Source organism: Colletotrichum fructicola, assembly GCF_000319635.2.
Source record: "Colletotrichum fructicola Nara gc5 chromosome Unknown KSG_Nara_v1_contig11, whole genome shotgun sequence".
NCBI classification, from domain to species: Eukaryota; Fungi; Ascomycota; class Sordariomycetes; order Glomerellales; family Glomerellaceae; genus Colletotrichum; species Colletotrichum fructicola.
The window spans coordinates 271,071-284,903 of record NW_027094061.1 but is presented as its reverse complement, the minus strand read 5'-3'; the positions used below and the strand labels follow the sequence as shown (position 1 = coordinate 284,903).

General features: G+C 55.6%; 3 protein-coding genes across 3 annotated transcripts; all 3 read left to right on the top strand.

Annotated features, from left to right (window-relative positions):
• Window positions 1-648: 648 nt before the first annotated feature.
• CGGC5_v016592 (uncharacterized protein) lies at window positions 649-3,431 on the top strand (the record flags this gene model as incomplete). The annotated part of the gene is made up of 3 exons (XM_032037172.1): window positions 649-758; window positions 1,616-3,315; window positions 3,376-3,431. The coding sequence occupies 3 exons, from the start codon at window positions 649-651 to the stop codon at window positions 3,429-3,431; spliced, it is 1,866 nt and encodes a 621-aa protein (XP_031884034.1).
• Window positions 3,432-8,160: 4,729 nt separating this feature from the next.
• CCDC88A (Girdin) lies at window positions 8,161-11,311 on the top strand (the record flags this gene model as incomplete). Its single annotated transcript, XM_032037171.1, has 2 exons — window positions 8,161-11,171; window positions 11,239-11,311. The coding sequence occupies 2 exons, from the start codon at window positions 8,161-8,163 to the stop codon at window positions 11,309-11,311; spliced, it is 3,084 nt and encodes a 1,027-aa protein (XP_031884032.1).
• Window positions 11,312-12,900: 1,589 nt separating this feature from the next.
• Window positions 12,901-13,529, top strand: CGGC5_v016590 (GPI-anchored CFEM domain protein; the record flags this gene model as incomplete). Its single annotated transcript, XM_032037170.1, has 2 exons — window positions 12,901-13,126; window positions 13,183-13,529. The coding sequence occupies 2 exons, from the start codon at window positions 12,901-12,903 to the stop codon at window positions 13,527-13,529; spliced, it is 573 nt and encodes a 190-aa protein (XP_031883982.1).
• Window positions 13,530-13,833: the final 304 nt, after the last annotated feature.

Below are 13,833 nucleotides of genomic sequence, written 5' to 3'. Positions count from 1 at the left end.
GCTCCCGGCGACCTTCGTCAACAGGGATTCTCGCACCAGAGAAAAAAATCGTCCAGGAAAGGTGCCTTGACGCGTCTGGCGACGAACCGGCCAGTCGAGCGGTGAGGGCGGTCGTGGTGGTGGTCGAGGAGATGGTTGCGATTGTCTGTCCTTTGTCGCCATCCATCCATCCATCCATCCAATCCATACATTTGCTGCCCAATGTCGACCTTCCATCTCGTTTAGACCCTGCTTGAAAAACTCATGGTTCAGGTAGTTGGCCAGCCATCTGGTGGGCCGTATCCTCGGCGATTCCCAGGCTCTGAATGGGCATTTCGACTCTTCGACAGACTCACGGACGGCCAATATTGATTGTTCAACCGCCAACCAGTGGATCCTGATGGTCGTCGGGTCGAACCGACCAGCCAGAAGGCAGAGTACATATAGATGCGCAGCCAGTCCTCAGGCTCAGGTCTGTTTTTATGTTCCTCTCCGTCTGATTCACATCAATCCGTTATTGGTCCCGATACGATACCCGCGAGCACTGCATTCCTGGCTGCTCCATCGTTGCTTTGGCGGCTTCTCTTTTCCTTGAAGCGTTGGCCCATTTTCAGTTTTGTTTTGCATTTTTTCCTGTTCAAGTTCCGGCCTTCGATACCCTTGCCCAAAATGTCTCCAGCGCTTTTCGACACCAGGAGGAGCAACTCCGTCTCCCAAGAAACCACCACCGAGCGCCGCAAGTCCAACGGCTTTCTGTTCCTGAACAACAGATTCAAGAGGTACGTCCTGATGATATATATCTATTTTCTTCGTTTTATATACACGCGTCTTACTGCGTGTCTTTTTCTCCTCCTCTCCTCCCCTCCCCTCCCCCTCCCCCGCCTCATTCTTCAAGACAATGGATGCAGTTGTCTTGGGACACGCAAAAAGCGGCCTTCTTCACCGCTCTTCATGCTCCTCTTTGTTGCCCCTGGTCAAGTTGCCAGCATGTGCTCGCTACCCCTGGCTCTACGCTGGACCCTTCGCCCCGCCGTGACAAGGCCCGGCTTGGATGGGCGGGCGCCGCGGCTTCAAAGACACCCCACCAAACACCACCAAACGGAGCGTGCCTTGTGGTTTTCCAACGGCCAACGCTTCGTTTCGGATTTCGGGCCTGTCGAGTTGTCGGGTCCTGCATGTTTGACGTGTCTCTGCCCACGATATCCCAACTCCCATCGTCATCGACACCTAATGTCGCCACCCCCAATCAGCTTCCCTTCCATGTCTCTTACACGGGTGTTCGTAGTCCGCCAACACCACCCGGGGGCGACGCGCCCGACTCCTTTGGCCGGTATCGTGACTGGCCCGATGTCCATCATGCCTCCACGACTGACCCTCAAGGAGGGCGTCCCCTTTCTCCCCTCGCGAGACACCCCATCATAAGAGTGATGCCTCGACGGCCATCAGTCCCTCCCAGAGTCTCTTCCCTTCGGTAGCCAGCGTCCTTTTGCTTCGCCCTCATCTATTTCCATGCCTCCTCTACCATTCTGCCTCCCCCACTTCTCCATTGCGAAGAAGCACCTAAACAGGCCCAAGTTATTACGGTTGTCTCATACCAGGATGACTCAGAGTCTTTGTTTCTAACATGTTGTAACAGAGCTGCCACCACAAAGACCACCAACGAGAACGCCACCTCCACTCCCCCGACGCCCACTTTCGGCCCGGTCAAGGATGGAGCCAACGGCAACGGCAACGGCAATGGCTTTTTCAAGCGCACCGACTCTTCGCGGAGTATCCCGTCTCTGGCTCAGGTTGGCAACGACGAAGCTCCCGCCCAGCGACCCATGACCGCCATGCCCGGCCGTGAGAAGCCCTTCCTTGACAACAACAACAAGGAGCCCGTGAACGGCGAGAAGAAGGAGACCAACGGAGCCCCCGAGGTCGGACCCAAGGGGGAGTCTGAGCCCGCTGCTGCGCCTGCACCCGAGACAAACGGCAACGGTGCCGAGCCTGCTTCCGCGGCTGATCACCTCAAGGTTGAGAGCACCGCCGACGCCCACCCTACCGAGGACGAGGGTGAGTCATCCTCTGACGAGGAGGAAGAGGAGGACAAGAACGATGCCGAGGCCCAGGAGTCTCAGGGTGCTCAGCTTGCTACCCGCGCCGTCGTCGTTCCCGCCCGCGTTCCTACGCCTGAGGGCGACAGGAAGATCTCGTACCACGAGGACACCGACCTTCACATCAAGGTCAGGGATGCCAGCGGTGTTCCCACCGTGTTCTCCGTCCGCGCCGCGGCTCTCGCCACCGCGTCGCGCGTCTTCAGAGATCAGCTCGCGGGCAACACCGAGGGCATCATCGAGCTCAACTCTGCCGCCGACACCACCAGCGGCCTCGACACCCTCTTCTCCATCGCCCACTTCAAGTTCCACCAGCTCCCCACCAGGCCCAACGTCGACGTCCTCTACGACCTTGCCCTGGCCTCCGACAAGTATGCCGCCACGCACCTGCTGGTGCCCTTCATGAAGGACTGGATCGTCTCCCTGAACCGCCACGTCCTCATGGCCGGCGCCCGCAACGACGAGGACAAGACCCTCGTTCTCAGCTGGGTCTTTGGCGAGGCCCGCTGGTTCAGCCGCGTCCTCTCCAAGGCTGCCTACAAGTCCCGCCTGGGTCCCGACGGCACCCTCCAGGACTCCAAGGGCCGCCCCTGGAAGGAGCAGCCCATCTCCGAGGAGGTCATCGCCATGCTGACCGCCACCCGCGCCGAGGCCATCGACAAGATCATCAAGGCCGTCAGCAACCCCGTCCACCGCCTGCTCAACCCCTCGTGCTACCCCGGCGAGGAGATCCGCTACTGCCACGCCGGCACCGACGACGGCACCGTCGAGGACTGCGAGCAGCTCCTGCTCGGATCGGCCATCATGGGCCTGACCAAGGCGAGACTCTGGCCCGCTCCCGAGCCCGCCAAGATCAAGGTCAGCGCCGTCGAGCTCGCGAGAGCCTACAGCGAGGTCCGCATCCGCCGCTACCAGACCCCCGGCCTGCGCTTCAGGGACAGCCAGCCCGACGGCGCGCCCGTCGAGGACCTCCACGCCAAGTGCGGCTTCGGCCACCGCGAGGCGCTCGAGAAGATCCTCAACACGCCCGCCAAGGTCGGTTCCGGTGTCGTCAGCCAGCTGATCACCCGGGCCAAGAAGTCTGGCGCCTTCGGCGAGGATCTCTTCTCCGACCTGAAGGAGTATGTTCAGGATGATGGCGTTGCTGTTGAGGGCGAGGACCTGAAGACGGACCCCGTCCACTACAAGCAGGTCCGCGACAGGACTGACGGCGTCCTTGCCAGCAAGGTTCCGGCTGATGGTAAGCTTTCTCCCGCCGAACAAGCTTTCGCAGTGTAGCATCCGTTCTAACAGCGCTTAGATGATGACGAGGAGGATGACGAGGATACCTCCAGCTCCGACAGCGATGATGAGTAAACGATGATTGGAATGCTGGGTTTACGGATGTTAAGCGTTATGGAAATGTGTTTCGTTTGTTCCTGATGGTTTATGGCTTGCAATGTTCTCGTTTGTATATGATGGCTCTCAACATGATTCATTATGATCAATACCCTTAGATTGTCTCTAGATCTTATATCATCTGTTGCATGATTATGACACCGTGTTCACGCCGCTCTTGACCATTGATGTAATGCGTGAGCTGTGATCCTGGTGGTCCCTCACCGTCTCGTGTGCAGTTCGACGCGAAGGCATTCCGGGATCCTTATCACTGCGCCCCGTCAGGTTGAACACTACTATTCTTCTCAAGACGTAATTTCGAACATGACCAAATCATCTCTGACTTTGTCATTTCTGCATGTTTAAAACTTCTATGGGAGTGTTGTGATCTTTAGCACCACTTGACGAAAACTGGGCATAATGCCAATCCGCTTTTCTCCCGCTTCTCACGATATCTTGTCACGAATGCAATGATTGCCGCATCTGCCACCTGTTGGCAATTTGTTGTCTTGGCTTGTCTGAATTCCTGTTATTTTCCTCGAGTGAAGCGACGAGTAAAGCGAATAGGGAAGCTTCCGGGAAAATGTCCCTCGGAACATGCACGTCATCAGATCACACGATGCCCTCAAAGTTACGCGCCAGATTGCACACGAACACCAAAGCAGGTTCGCTCGCAATTTTCGTCACATGATGACCGGTCCCACGAACTTGCCCCTCCAGTTCAACAAGCCATACGTTCTCACGATCAACACGTAGGAGTTCGTGCCTTTCCGTCAAGCCCACGATGCGGATGGGGCGTGATGGACAAAGCGAGGCATTGCAGCATGCGTTCGTCGGCGATTTCAGAGCACAATTCCCGACCCCTGCGATCCTCGTGACGATGGTGGAGACAGAGACCCTCCATTTTCTTGAACCATCCTGAACCATCACGAACATTCACGACCTCTCTTACCGCAACTTGCTTTGAACGGTGAGCAGTCTGCGGGCTATCTACCCGGCTTGGTACGCTTCCATTACGCCGACTCCATCGCCTCTTTCGGCAACTGAATAGATACAATCACTATTCAACATCTGAAGGTGAGGATCGTGCGGGGCAAGCAGAGTGAAGCTATAACTGAACAGTCCACCAATCCCGATGCAAACTCCACAGCCCTGCACATTGGCTTGGGCTTGTGGGCTGGGTGGACGGGTGGGCTCTTCCCCTCCCCAGATCCATTTGCAGACCCATACAATTGGCGGAATCGTTGCTCATTTGCTGATGATGCTCTCCGCGTCGAACCTCAGAGGTCACACGTGTACTCGCATCAAGACCGTGTTAGTCCAATGAGGGACACCCGGAGTCGCGTCCAAAGTTACAAAGTACATTAACCTTGGCCTCAGTGAGCAATCCGGCGGAAACGATCTGCCACGTATGGTCTTCGTTTGGACTATTGCCTTTTGTACCAATGTTTCTGAAGCGTCTCGCCTTGTAGGCGTGATTGTATTGTAATGTTCTAGAGTGCCTACTCCATAATCTTGTGCTGGTGTTTTCCTATCAACACGTCCTCTTTGAGGATACAGGCGGGGGAGGCCTCAATCTGAACATGCAGCTAGGGTCTTGCCAATGGAAGGAAACTTCCGGTGAGAACCACCTGCGGTTACCGATTCTAGCCTCGATGTGTTGTGAGTTAATCGTGTGTTTTCACAGTAATGCTTGTTCAAGCTGGCAATGACACTATGACCGAATCATGCGCTTACAGAACCCCGCGCGGCCATTATCGAGTTCAAGACCACTTTGACTGCTTCATCGTCCCATTGAAGGACACGACAGCATGAAGATTCCGTGGAGTACGTTTCGTTTGCAGATTCGGTAGAGGTATCGGGCATCGGTGTTACTTTAACATCGATACATTCTTCTGTCCAACCACTCGCCTTTCGCCTCTTTGCCTCTTCGCCTCATTCCTCATGTCCACGCAAACATGTCCCAAACGTTCTAGACGTGCTTTTAGGCTGTTCAATGTGTACGTACCAAGCCTAGACTCTGCATGAAGTCAGTTCAAATGTAACGTATGGAGGCTTGCCAAAGGTTGAACATGGATTGGTTTACGTCAAGAAGGTGAATAAAAGGTCGTTTTGTGGTCTGTAGATAAAATTGTGCCGAATAATCATGAGATATACCAGCAGCAACATCGTCGTTTGGGATGAAAATCAGCATGGCAGGTGGGCAGAAAGGAGGTGCCGCCACGGGGAATTTAATTACAATTTCTGGACATTTTGCAACTCTCACGAGCAGACGTTCACGGTGTTTTGCTTTTGGTACGTCACCAGGCATACTCCGTACATGCACATACAATGCATGCAGCCTACGGGTTGTCACACAGCAACACTACTCGACCGCCTCATTTTCTGACTGGACGGACGAAAAGGGGCCGCTGCAGGCCTGCATAATCCTCCCGACCATCCAGCCACGACAGCCGCAGCAAACACGCCTCAGCGTGAAATGCGGGCGATTCGTTTTCAGCAGGTCGATAGCTGCGCGATTGAGCCTCAGGTGCGTGGCAGATGCAGATTGTTCCGTTTGCTCCAATGTATCATTTCGCTTCAAGTTTACTCAGCAACACACACATTTCGCGTAGACCTTCTAGATTCAGTGTCATATGAACAACAGCATGCAAGGAGTCGAAGAAGGGGTTCTAGATGAGATTCTGGTGATACTCGAGCGCAGTACGTCCGTATGCATGTCGTCGGACCCGGGAAGATGGAAGTCGCGCTTCCTTGTTATCGTCAAGGATACCCAGAGTACGCACGAACAGTCGGTCTCCACCGCAAACCCCTCCCAGAACATCTAGACTCGAACGCGGGATTGAGGAGACACGGCGCATCCGACAGGGCATGCGTACCGCCACTTGGGTCTCATAACCGGCCAATGAAGCAAAAGTGGTGGATCGATACCCGTCGAAGAGGAAAGGCGGGATGCGAAAGCCACCGTCTATTCGCGAGCATCGATCTGATAAGCCGGGCATCAGGATACAGTCAGACCAGCGGATGGCGAGAGTCATTCTGTTGCTCCCATATTGGCAGTCATCAGCAGACAAAGACAGTGAAAGTTTCCGATTTGGCCGGCAAGAAGCTTTTCACGAATCATGAAATAGACACACTTTCCCTTCATCTCGTCGACACTAACCAAGGCAAAGTAGAGCAGCAGACCGGCCGGGGTCCATGGCTCGGCCCGCACAACAGACGAATCAACAGACACCACGTCCAAGTCCAGACCCCCCGGTCGCCTCCGGGAGCTTGCAGGTTGCAGTGAAATGGCCGCCAACGTCCAATGCCGTGCGATCTTCTAGACAGATCCTTGTCCATTTCGTCCCAACTGTCCCAACCTGGCCCGAGCAAAGCAAAAGGAACGATGCCCAACCCACTATCGCAACACGCCATGCGCACAAAAACTGGGAAAAAATAGAATCAGGCCTGTCGAATTCAATTCCGCCCGTTTGCCTCGTAAAATCGACTGGCTGATATGCCTGGTTCCCCCAAATTCCTGACTCATCTTAGCGCGAGGAGCCTGGGTGATACGCTTTCCTTTTCCCTTGTGGCCCGTTCAACCCCTGCAAAATAGGGCTTCCGGCGCGTTTGGCCCTCGAAAGAGGAAGCCAAAACAGAGACAAACGGCTGTAGACAGTCGTTGCTGAAGAGATGACTCTGTAGAAGTGGAAAACAGGAGGCAGAGCAAAAAGTTGTGACAAACAGCGGCTTAGCAAAGCCAAAAGATAGGCTGCTGCGCCGGGAGAAGAAGAGACGGTCCAGCAACAGGAGACTTACACATGTTCCCGTTTCGCCACTTGGGAGATATTGCACAGTTGTATCCGGAGCTCGACTCTCTTGATTGACCAGGCTTAGTTGCCCAAACCCTTGGTTGGCCCCCCCCTGGCCTCCCGCATTTTGGGCCCCCGGCAGGGCGGGACGTGACAATGGATACCAGACTGGGGCCCGATAGTCGATGGGGGCGGTCCTAGAACCCTGGAAAGTGTGGTTTGCTCCTCCTGACAGCCAGACTGCCCAATCAGCCCAAGGTATCCTTGCTCGGGGTCGAGCAAGTGACGACGTTGCGTTTGCAGTTTGGACGCCGTCTTGTGTCCCGGATGTACGCTGGGCTTTCCCGTCAAACGGCTCTCGAACAGAACCGTGGAGGCACACGTCGGGTCCGCCCTGGGCCACGCCTCACCCCTGGGCGTTGGCCCGAAGGGCTTGTCCATGCCGTGTCTCGAAAGCTCGAGGGCTCCCCGAGGTTGGTCGGTGTATGTGCCCTATTGGACGGGGCTAAGCGCGTTGGGGCTGGCCACGGATGAAGGCGGGCAGTGTCGAATATCATTTCTGCCGGTTGGGCTGGTGTTGTACGTAGATCGCCCTCCCTGCCTCTCCCCTTTTCTTCCCTCCCACAACAACACTCTCTGGATACTTCGACAAAAACGACTTGCCTGCTGCATCCAGACTCTCACCCGATCTCATCATTCTTCTGATTGTAGATCCGCAGACCCGATATGCAACTTTACCCCTCATCAACTTACCGATACACTTTCAATGTCACCCGCAGATTCCACCAGCCCCAGATCAGACGTCCAGCTTGGCACATAACTTGAGAAAACCACAGAACTATTATACCTTATCTTACCAGAGCCTCCGCTCCTGAACAAACTCCACCCATCATCTTCATTCATCACCAACTCCCATGGCGCCAACTCGTGACGCCGTGCCCAACAAGGGCCGCCCGGGCATCGCCCGCTTCGGCAAGCAAAGACGGCCCTCAGTCTCCGTGCCAGATGGCACATCTATTGAGATGATCGATATGTCTCACGCCAACATCTCCGACGTCTCACTCGTCGACCACTCTTCAGACAACAGGTCCGACCTGAGCACCAGCACATCCGGAAGCTGGAGACGCAAGACCCCCAGCGGCAAGCCTCTCCTGTTCAAGCCCCCTTCCCTCCGCTTCCGGGGTCGTCCTGAGATTGAACGACCATGGAGACGTTCCAACGACCAATCTTACCTATCCGGTGATGAGAGCCACGACTCCGACAACGAGTCAAAGTACAGCTTCGACACTCAGTCTACCGTCACCAACGCAACCAGTGTAGCCTCCTCCGACGAGGACTACTACCCCCCAAAGACCGACACCACCACCACCGCTCGCCCTAGGCCTTCCATCACCTTTGCCCCACTCCCTCAATCCATCTCTCAAGAGAAGCAAGTCGTGAAGAGAGCCTCAGCACCAGTTACCCCCGCCAAGCCAGCAAAGCTAAGGGGAGCTCGCATTGACATTGCCGCCCCTGTGAAGAAGACCCTGCACATTGAGATCAAGGCACCCCCTGCCCCTGCCGCTCTTCCCGCTCCCCCTTCTGTTCCCCGCATCACTCATGAAGAGCTTCGCGAGCGTGAGAGAGTTGAGGAGGACCTCCTCAAGGAGATCTCACGCATGAGAGATGAGACCAAGAGCCTTCTCGGCAGACAGTCCGCCACCGACAGGAGACTAGAGGATGCCCTTGACCGACTTGACATACTTCACTCCGATAAGGAGAGGGCAGAGAGACAGCGCAATGAGGCTCTTGAAAGCCTGAAGACACTATCTGCCGACAAGGGCATGATCGAGAAGCTGCACAGGGATGAGCAAAAGCTCAACGACAGAATTACACGCGACTTGACGAGAATTACTAGCGACTTGGAGGTGCAACTTCAGCTTCTCGATGACGCCAACAACCTCCTTCACGAACATGAAATGAACCTCGAGGGAGTTAGGAAGGAGCGCGATGAGCTCCGCGACGTCGCGGCTGAGTTGGAAGCCAAATCAACCGAGCTGGAAGCCAAGACAAGCGAACTTGGATCCAAGTCAAACGAGCTCGCCGCCAGGTTCACTGAGCTCGAATCCAAGTCCACTGAGCTCGAGCAAACTCTCGCCTCTGAGAGAGACGCCAAGAACAACATCTCTTCCAAGTACGCCACTCTCGAGAATGACTTTGCAGAGCAGAAGAAGGAGAGAGAGCATTTCGAAGCTCGCTGCTCCAACCTCGAGAAGGATCTCGGTGATCTCGGCGCTGTCACCAAGGAGACTGAGCGCGCTCTCATTGAGAGAATCGCTGCCGCTGAGTTGACCAGAGACGCCCTCAGGATTCGCGTCGCCAGCCTTGAGACGGACCTTATCAAGAGGGGCACTGAACTCGGCGACGTCACTTCTGAGCGCGACCTCCTGCGCATGGAGCTCGACAGATACAAGCCTCAAGTCGACTCGCTTCTCAAGGAGAACGGAGGCCTCACCGAGGCCAACAAGAACCTGCAGATTCGCATCGATGAACTCGATGAGCAGAAGAAGGGACTTGAAGCCAGCGTCGAACAGCTCGAGACCGAGAAGAAGGGTATCCAGGAGCGCTTTGACGCCATCGAGGTTGAAAAGCAAGAGATCGTGGTCAGGTTCACTGAGCTTGAGACTGCCAACACCGATCTCCAGACCCGCTTCGAAAGCCTTGAGATCACCAAGGGTGAGCTCGAGATTGGCAAGGCGGAGCTTGACACCCGGGTCAAGGACCTTGAGGGTGTACAGGCCAAGTATGACAAGCTCCAGACGCGCATCGATACCATGAAGGAGCGCAACACCACGCTGAAGGAACAGGTTCAGGGCCTCCTCAGTGACCAGGATGACCATACCTCTCAAATCCTCCGTCTCTGGGATGAAAGAGTCGGCCTTCAGTCAGAGATTGGGTCTCTTAAGGACGAAAACGCTTCCCTGGCCGGAGAGAATGCATCACTGATTGACGAGAACGCTTCCCTGGCTGGAGAAAACGCGTCGCTGATTGACGAGAACGCCTCATTGAAGGACGAGAATGAGTCCGTCACCAGCGAGCTCCGCCGTGCAGAGTCTCTCATGGGCTCTGCTGCTCCATCCATCGCTCCTTCAGTCATTTCCGAGAGCGATGCTGGCAGCGATGCCGGTACCGTCAAGGCCGACGAAGATGCTGCCCCCGCGCCACCTGCCCCCGAGGATGCGCCGCCGGCGCCGCCTGTTGAGGAGGTCATCATTGTCGAAGAAGAGGTCAAGGACGACGCCAAGTCTGTGGCTCCGTCTCAGGTCGACAAGGCGATGCCCGAGGTTGAAGCTGAGCCCGTTCCCGCCCCCTCACCGGAGGCCGAGGCCGAGCCGGCTGCTGAGAAGGCCGATTCCGTTGCCTCCTCTGCCCCCGAACCCGCCGTCATGGAGGAGCTCCGTCAGAACATTGCCGAACTCCAGACGCGCAACGACCAGCTTCAAGAAGAGACAGTCAAGCTTGGCTCCCTCACCGCCGAGAGAGACGAGCTCGCTGCCCGCGTCGCCAACCTCGAGCCCCTCACCGCTGAGAGAAACGATCTCGCTGCCCGGGTTGCCAACCTTGAGCCCCAGAGAGATGGCTTGAACGCTCGCATCGCCGAGCTTGAGCCGGAGGCAAACCAAGCTCCTGTGCTCCGCCAAGAGAACCTGTCGCTGACGGCTCAGCTTGGCGCGGTCAACGCTCAGCTTGATGGTCTTCGCGCAACATACGAGGCTACTGTGGCCGAGGTCGTCGGCCTGCAACAACAGATTAAGTCGCTGCGCGGGCGCGTGGCCTCGCCGTCCGGGGAGTCCAAGAAGTCGTCGTCGCGCACCAAGACAAAGGACAACGACAAGAAGAAGGAGCAGCTTGTCGTTATCCGTGATCCCAACGAACGTGGCAGGATGTAAGTTATTCTCCCCTCTTTTCTATCTTGAAGAATGCCTGGACATGATGCTAACTTTCGTCTTCAGTCAAGTCATTCGTCGAAGCGACTTGCGCGCGATGCGATCCTCGTCCCAGTCGGAGGGTGACAAGAGCGATTAAACCAGTCGCAAACAATTATATCATCAGGTATATGGTGCAAGGATATACACATATGTAGTGATAGGGGTTTACGGTAGCCGCATGGCGACGATTGAATGATTATGGTAGCGTTTCCTTTGTTTCTTTTCATTTGTTCGGTAGCAGCATGGGGCAATATTGGCCACCATCACGAGTTCTTTCATTCACATATTTCCTTTGTCACGGCTGGGTACGGGAATGGAACGGATCGGAACGGACTAGACATGTAACGGATTGCATGGACGGACTTGGGTCAGATGGGTGCTCTCGGGAGCGCATAAAAACATGCATCGTGTAGATTTCGTGTGCCGTGTAGCAAATAGTTCTAGATAGCGTCAGCTCCTGTTGTAATTCCTATTACCATATAATCAACCGTTTGCCTCCGTCGCGCCTCGACCTCTCCTTCGGAAACCTCGGGCTTGGTCTAGACCACTTGACGAGGCGATTCTCGTTTGACAACGTGAGCCGTCACCAAGTGGCTTGCCTCTTACCCGGATATGTGAGCGCCGTGGCGTTTGTCGATTTGAGTGAGCGCAAGCCAGGGGTAAACTCGAACCAATCGAGAGGATCGGTCTTGTGGTGCGGGAACTAAGCAGCTCGCGTGGCCGCCAGTGGAAGTTGAAGCCCAATAGTTCGCGACATGTGGCTGATCAATGCTCTCCTTATTTTCCAGGAGTTAATTTCCCAGACTTCCCATGGGCTGACAACCACTCGTTCATTAGATCAACCACAACCAGGCAACTTTGTTGAAACCGTGGACGGAGAGATCTGCCCCCGTCTCAAACGAGCCAAGCTTTCTCACCCGTCCGTCCCGGCTAACCAACACTTCGCCGGTAGCGCCATCTCATCGTCCGCATCGGGTAGCGTAATGTAAAACCAACCCCTTGGGAATTGCGTGAATACCCTCAGCGGCGTTGAACCCGGGGGCGTCCCATAGTCTTGGCACCCCGGATAATAGTCGTATCGACGATGGCATTCTGTAGAGACTGTCTTCGGACGGTTCCCGCCCCAGCAAAGCCCAGTGTATGATATCAGGAAATTCCCAGAACCCGGGTTGCCTCCAGGTAATGTCTCCAGGTGGACGGACTCGGCATTCAGGTCGTTTGCGGATTCCTGTCTGGGCTGCCATGCAACTGCCCCTCAACGAGCTAACATTCCCATGCTCCGCCCCAGGAACCAAGAAGCTGAAGAATTGAAAAAAACACCCCGATTGGATGGCGTGATGTCTCAGTCACGGATGTGGTTTGGCTTGTGGCTGCAAGCAACAACGACACATTCCTATGTGGGCCTATGATACGAGAACGGGCTCTGTCTCGGTCAACCCGCTAGGAACGTAGCGTATTCCCACTGATCCACGAGTCTAATTCATGGCGTTCTGTCCAAGTATATGAGGGGCGAGTCTCTCGCACCCCATCACCATGTTTCCTTTCCTCTTCAGCGCATTCAACTCATCCGACTCACTCACTTCAACCGAACAAGCCAATCCACTCGTTGTCGATCAACCGTCTCTCACTTGAACAACTTTCAACCCTTCAACTCAAGTCCCCCCGACAATCTTTCCAACGTTCAAAATGAAGTTCTCCGCCGCCACCATCCTCGCCGTTGTCGGCCTCGTTGCTGCTCAGCTCGACGGTATCCCCTCGTGTGCCGTCACTTGCTTGAACAACGCCGTCACTTCCACCGGCAAGTGCCAGGCCGGTGATGTGGCCTGCTTGTGCAGCCCTGCCAACTACCAGGCCATCGTCACCGCCGGTACCCCCTGCGTCCTCGCCTCTTGCGGTGCCGAGGTCGCTGCCAGTAGGTCTTCCCGAGTAATATATCGTGTCAAGGAGTGATGCTAACTATTCCCCTAGACCAGGTTCTGCCTGCCGCTGGCAAGATCTGCGCCGCCGTTGCTGGCGGTGGTGGCCCTGCCTCCTCTGCCGCCGCCGTCCCTGCCGTCTCTTCCGCCGTCGCCTCCGTCTCGAGCCGCGTCGCTTCTGCCTCCAGCAGAGCCGCCTCCATCACCAGCAGAATCTCTCAGGCCAGCGCCTCCGCTTCCGCCACCAGGACCGTTGTTGTTACCAGCGCCGTCACCAGCCGCAACGGCACCTCCACCGCCACCTCCACCGTCGCTCCCGTCACTGTTAACGGTGCCAACGTCCAGGGCCCCGTTGGTGTCCTCGCCATGCTGGCTGTTGGTGCCCTTGCTGCCCTGTAAGCAGTTCATGGCAGCAACGTGTCATTCGCCTCTTGAGGGCGCGGCTTAGAAGCACTTGATTGTGCTTGAGCCCAGTATGGTGTAGCTGGAGTAAAAGCATGGTAATTGGGATCTAGAGGAGGATAGATAGAAACCTTAATAATCAATCATCACTTGATACCTTGGTGCTTTGTGTCAACTCAACGTGATAGTGCCTTTGTGTCAACTCAACGTGATAGTGCAAGAATGATGTATCTTGATGTCTCTATGTAGCGGGTACTTGAATGCGCCATCCGGATTACCCTATCCCTTCGAAGCCCATGAT